The sequence below is a fragment of the Mizuhopecten yessoensis genome, unplaced genomic scaffold (genome assembly GCF_002113885.1).
Source record: "Mizuhopecten yessoensis strain PY_sf001 unplaced genomic scaffold, ASM211388v2 scaffold10921, whole genome shotgun sequence".
Lineage (NCBI taxonomy): Eukaryota > Metazoa > Mollusca > Bivalvia > Pectinida > Pectinidae > Mizuhopecten > Mizuhopecten yessoensis.
This window is the reverse complement of record NW_018408788.1, coordinates 2,179,183-2,185,213: the sequence shown is the minus strand read 5'-3', so window position 1 is coordinate 2,185,213 and position 6,031 is coordinate 2,179,183. Positions and strand designations below refer to the sequence as shown.

Genomic DNA, 6,031 nt, shown 5'->3' with positions numbered 1-6,031 from the left:
GTATTGAGTGTGTCTATGTACTGTAAAGCGCTTTAGAGTGGCTTATTCTAGCTAGATAGGGCGCTATATCAAATGTTGTATATTATATATATATATACGTCTGTTACATAGAAACGTGAAAACGGGAGGGGGGAGGCTAGTCGTGGGGATGCAGACACTGTTAAGGTCACACGTCACTGTGAGGACACTGGGGGGTCGGGGCTACATAACGACTGATAACGGTGACCTTATGCAATCCAGACTTCTTATATAAGCCCACTGTTCCCGTCGACAATTTAGTCCAACCAAGCAATCAATATTTTCTAGGTTAAATAAGATTACGCCAGACATTGTTTACCGAGGCTGACGCGAAGCTGGACACATCCACCGATTCAGTCAAAGCAACGCAGGGCGTAAACATGCATTTGAAAATGGCTTTTCGATTTTTCTTGAATTTCGCGATAGTCGTTCCGATCTTAATGTCAATGTCGGCGCCAGACTTCGCTTTAGATCTTGAACCTGGATTTGACGTTTTCTTCAAGACGAATCTCGATGAGATGGAGAATGTACCAATCTATTTTGATAAACCAATCCCAAAATGGCTCCAAGGAACACTGGTGAGTTATTATATATTTTTTATATCATAGATTAGATATTCCATTGATCAAAGTCTCATATCTTGTGTAATTCAGATTCGGACTAGAACTAAATATTGATCAATATAGTAGTCGTAGACTAATGATATAGCGTCGACAGCGATGTAGATTACACGGATGATGTACAGTGCGGGTACATGAGACTGTAATACATTTGACATGAGACACGTTATACTCTGTGAATACAAATATTAGAATTCTACAGAAAATAAGCGGATAATTATAAGAGCACACACAGGATTCCGTGTCATTATTACGCGAATGGATAGATTTTCTCTCGAATTTTCATATATAATTACGTTCTGTATTGATTTTATCCCTACCAGCCACTTTTTGCTTTTTATGATAAAGCAACAAGTGAAAGGGTCTGTAGAATTATATTACTGGTGGAGAAAATATAAGAGTGATTTGGAAATCTGCAGTCACCGTATTTCTCTTTCGTGTGAAATTTATTCTATCCAATATTCTCCCAAGAAGTCAATATTAAATATATGGTGTCTTTCAATTGAAAGCTTCCAAGATTTCGCTGTTTTGTAAGCAACGATATTGTATTTTGTCGCTGTCATACGTGTCCCAACGTGACAGGCTATATATTTACAATTATCGTCACGAGGCTTCTGATTAAAAAACAGGTACATGTAACATTTCATAGAAGCTGTAACGATTTTTGAATTATCTAAATATTTCCCGACATCTGAAATATATGGTGTAGTTGTGTAATAATGATGTTAGCGTACCGTGAAGTAAGTGTATCATTGTTGGGTATCGTCTACAAAACTAAACAATACGGATAATTAATTATATTAAAATAAGTAAACACAATTCTACGAAGGAAACATGTACGACTCTACGGAAGGACCGTGTTAGCTAGAAATTACAGTATATTATCTCGATATATATATAACTTGATACATGTAATTTTGAGTAATTTGAAATTTTGAGCAATCCACTTAAACTTGCTACTCTAGATCTTAAACTCGAAATTTCAATATGATACTTGATACCTACCGATGCAGACTTTTAACTCGAAATTGCGAATTATTTATACTTTATTTCGAGAAAAAATCTCGAAATCGACACTACTCGATATTTCTAAGCAATACTATACAGAACAATGTGTTAATACATTTTCTCGACTAACCATGAACTGTAGGGCTATCATATTTACATGACTAGTGTATATATAGATACAATCTGGTGATCACCGCTCAGAGGGGTCATTGACTGGACATTGTCTTTGGCGTGGTCAGTTTATCTACATTTGGTCTAAACAGACTGCCATTACACACATTACATGTATCGCTATAACAAGTATTATTTATTCACTTTCTTGTAAACGTCATGACGTTCCCATTGTGATGCTTGTGTATAAATGGTGAGAAATGAAAAGTTTGAGATACTTTACCAAAGAAAGGCGCTACTGTTTCATAGAAGTTTTAAACTGATATGTTTTGAAGATAAAAAAGGAAATTTAAAACAAATCTCGTTAATATGTGTTTTTGCCGTCAGAACAAAGGTATTATAGTTTGAGGTTAGCTGTGAATTTTTAATAGTCTATAGTAATTACACGAACACATCAAGCCTGCTAAATAATATGCAAAATCGTCCCCAAAATAGTAATAATAAACTTAGTGCGTGATGATAAAATTATATGCTATCTGTGATGTTTGTTAGAGTTATGCCCCTTTATGTGTCTTAATTAAAGCCTAACAGTTAAACTGTATTATTACCGTTGTCACTATTGTAAAGCCTTTCCTTAAAACAAAACCACATTTTGCGATGCATTTTCATTTCCCAAAACCATTCATACTTCTCGAAATTTGAATGATTGAAAATAGAAATAAAAAGAAGATATAAAACACGAAAACTGTAGGAGTCAAACTCGGAACTTGCGCTTCAATGTTCCATGTAGAAATTAAAAACTGCATAGCGTCAAAGTTAGTATCTAGTGCTTGAGACAGGGGAAGCTACTCCTCAAAGCCAGAAATACCCATTATCATCTTCAATATAGAAGGGAGACTACTCCATGTGAAAAAACAACTGAGTGAAACTCTTTTTGGCGATTATTAACCTCATTCACCCCTGAAGACACATATTTGAGCTCTTCTAATTCAAAGGTTGGAATAGTTCATTATGAAATTACGGGGGTGAATGAGTTTAAATTACATATGTCAATACACGGCTTCAAACGTAACAGCATTTTAACGTCCGCTTGGAACTGTAGTTCATTTCGGCCAGGACACTTACGTTGACCAGGAGGCTATATCAGTTAGAATGATAGTATAACAATCTGAACCCCGCTGATGTTTTCACTCGGAACATTTTTGTTGATAACATTTTGTTTATTTCATCTTCATTATTTCTCATTAAAATGCCGCACGATATGGTTTTCTATTTCAATAATAATTTATCAGATCTACAGTAATGCCGAAAAGACATGTTCCAGTACTTAGTTAAAGTTTTTATCAGTGGCACGGGGATCCTTAAGCATGATATATTGGACAATGAAGACTTTTGTGTACATGAATCTACTAAACCAACTCTTATTATTATCTTTCGTTTTTCTCCAGATAAGAAATGGCCTCGGCAGATTTGAAGTCGGACATCGAAACTTCACGCATTCGTTCGACGCTTTTGGAAAACTAAGCAGTTGGGTGTTTCCAGGAAACGGATCAGCATTTTTCTCTACAAAGTATATCCAGTCCGAATTCTACAAGGAGTCGGTGGATAAAAATGACATTGCAAGTTATCTAATGTTTGAAAGTGTTGTTCCAAAATTTAACGAATTTCAAAAGTTAGAGGCTCTGGCGAGAGGAATTGACAACATGAACGTTAATGTGTATAAGTTTACTGACCAAGATCACGATAACATAAGCCAGTACGTCGTTTTAAATGACTTCTGGAAACTCTACCAGATCGAGCCTTCGTCCCTTACTACAATGCAATCTGTAACAGCTGCTGTTCCGAGTGGAAAACATTCAGGAGGATTCGCATTTCTGAGCTTCTTGTCGTCTGCTCACCCTCTTCCAGAAAGCGGAACGTTGAACCATTTCACCTTTGTTTCCAGTGTTAGTATAATCCCTGGCATCAAAAGTAAGATCAGTCTTATCCGGGTAAAATCGACAACAGTGCGAGAGGCAGTCGCCGAGTGGGACGTCGACAAGGTACCGTACATGCACTCATTTTCGGTGACGCCGAATTACGTCATCATTTTTGCTGCTCCTTTTTATGTCAACGTTGAAAAGATCTTGCGCACTGCCGAACCATTTGACAGCCTGGATTGGTTCGATGATCAAGATACAACAGTGTACGTCATACACATCAAAACAGGACACGTACAAACAATGACCATCCAAAATGTGTTTACCATGCATCATATAAACGCGTTCGAAAGAAACGATTCCAAAATTGTCGTTGATATATCCGCCTACCCAAGCCCTGCTTTCGTCAAAAATCTCGAAATCGCCATTTTACGAGACGTTGTAAAGCGGAACAATTTTGACGCTCACGCTATTGTGAAACGTTACGTCATAGATCTGGAAAATAACAATGCAACTATGATAACCTTCGAAACAAACGAATCCAACGGCATCAGGTGTGCTCACAAGCTTGATATGCCAACCATTAACGAGAATTACCGTTATAAGGACTACTGTTTCGTGTACGGTGTTGTACTGAAATGGGATGACGTCCGTCTTAGTCGAATCGCCATTGTTAAGAAAGACTTATGTGGACAAAACAGAGACCGTATGTGGTTCGTGCCTAATCATTATCCGACAGAGGCATGGTTTGTTCCCTTCCCGTCATACAAAGCGAAGAACGAAGATGACGGCTATCTCTTAGTTCCAGTTTTAGACGGCACCAAGAAAAATACTTATCTGGCTTTCATCGACGCACGGACAATGACTACTACTCATCGCGCTTATCTTCCCACGCCTGTCCCATTTAGTCTTCATGGACGATTTTTCCCTGAACTAGTCGACGTCCCGAATAAAACAAAATTCTAGTAGCACCATGATATGTACAAAGAGCGTTGAAACATGTATATATGCCGGATAGCTACTAATACCACTTACCTTTATATACATTGGATGTCCTGACATACATTATTTTCGCTTGAATACGACAACAGTAGATCATGAATATATTTAAGTTAATTTTATGCGCTTATAAAATAAGTACATATCTATTGTTACCCTCCGCGGTTTTGATGATTCATAGGCTCTTATTGTGAATTAAAATCCCCCTCCCCCTAGAATGATAATGCTCACCTAGATAAATCACAAATTCATAAAGACAGATAATTCACAATCTCATTAAAAGAATTCACGTTTATCTAGATGATTTACACGCCCATCCAAAGAATTCATATGTTAAGTTTGTCAAGAAATTTCACGTGTTCATTTAAAAAAACGCTTCAGAGAGAAAACTCATCCTCATCTATATAACTCAGTTGTTGATCTCTCTAGCGTTTACTTTCATTTTCACTCAACAGTTAATTTGTAACATGGAACACTGTTATTGATATATTTTGTTCACCCTTAGAAAGCTCCGCTGAGTATTGGCTTCTTTTCAAGATTGAGCTATAGATGTGCTGCAAAACATGTTCTAATGAATAGTTACAGTTTCTGGAAGTGGTACGGGGATCCTTAAGGTGTAGTTACAGTTTCTGGAAGTGGTACGGGGATCCTTAAACTTTGTATTGAATACATACTGTAGCAGTTGCTTGTATATTTTATAATTAATCATGAACAAGATAATATATCACCTTATGTAACAACATTTTATAAATAAAACTAGTTTTGTATATCATTTCTGTGCCATTGTTTATCCCAATTTATTGTTTGTATTTATCATCAAGTAAGAGATTTTCGAATATTTTGGTAGATGCGCTTATTGATTTTTTTTTTTATATATACAGAAAGTGGTTTATTAAGTATTATTGCTGCAATCATATTGCATTTAATAATTGATTCATCTTAAGTTTATAACATGCAGTGTTTCATATGTGAATAATTACGTGGCATTTGCTTGATAACACAAAGGAATATCTTTCAAGTTGGTAACATCGAAAAAATGTTTCCAAGAATTGTCCATTGCCGTTCAGTTTCTGTGTTTAACAAATACTATCATTATTCCTCAAAGGTTTACTGGATGGTAATGCAGATTGATTAGATTGATATGTTCTTGGTATATTTACGCAGAATAAAGTGATTAAAACGATCTGTGAATGCTGTGAACAAAACATCTGATACATATAACTACGGTTCCGCTTTCGAAACATTTTTTTGATAATAATAATAATAATAATAAACATTTATGATGGTTATTACAACAATAGTCTGTATTTTCAACATTTTAAATTCAGTAAGTGAAATTTTAAATGGCATTTAAAA

At 35.9% G+C, this 6,031-nt stretch overlaps 1 protein-coding gene across 1 annotated transcript; it reads left to right on the top strand.

Moving 5' to 3' along the window:
* Window positions 1-204: 204 nt before the first annotated feature.
* LOC110463663 (carotenoid isomerooxygenase-like) lies at window positions 205-5,526 on the top strand. Its single transcript, XM_021518457.1, has 2 exons — window positions 205-596; window positions 3,206-5,526. The coding sequence occupies exons 1-2, from the start codon at window positions 399-401 to the stop codon at window positions 4,640-4,642; spliced, it is 1,635 nt and encodes a 544-aa protein (XP_021374132.1). The 5' UTR covers window positions 205-398; the 3' UTR covers window positions 4,643-5,526.
* The last annotated feature ends 505 nt before the right edge of the window (window positions 5,527-6,031 follow it).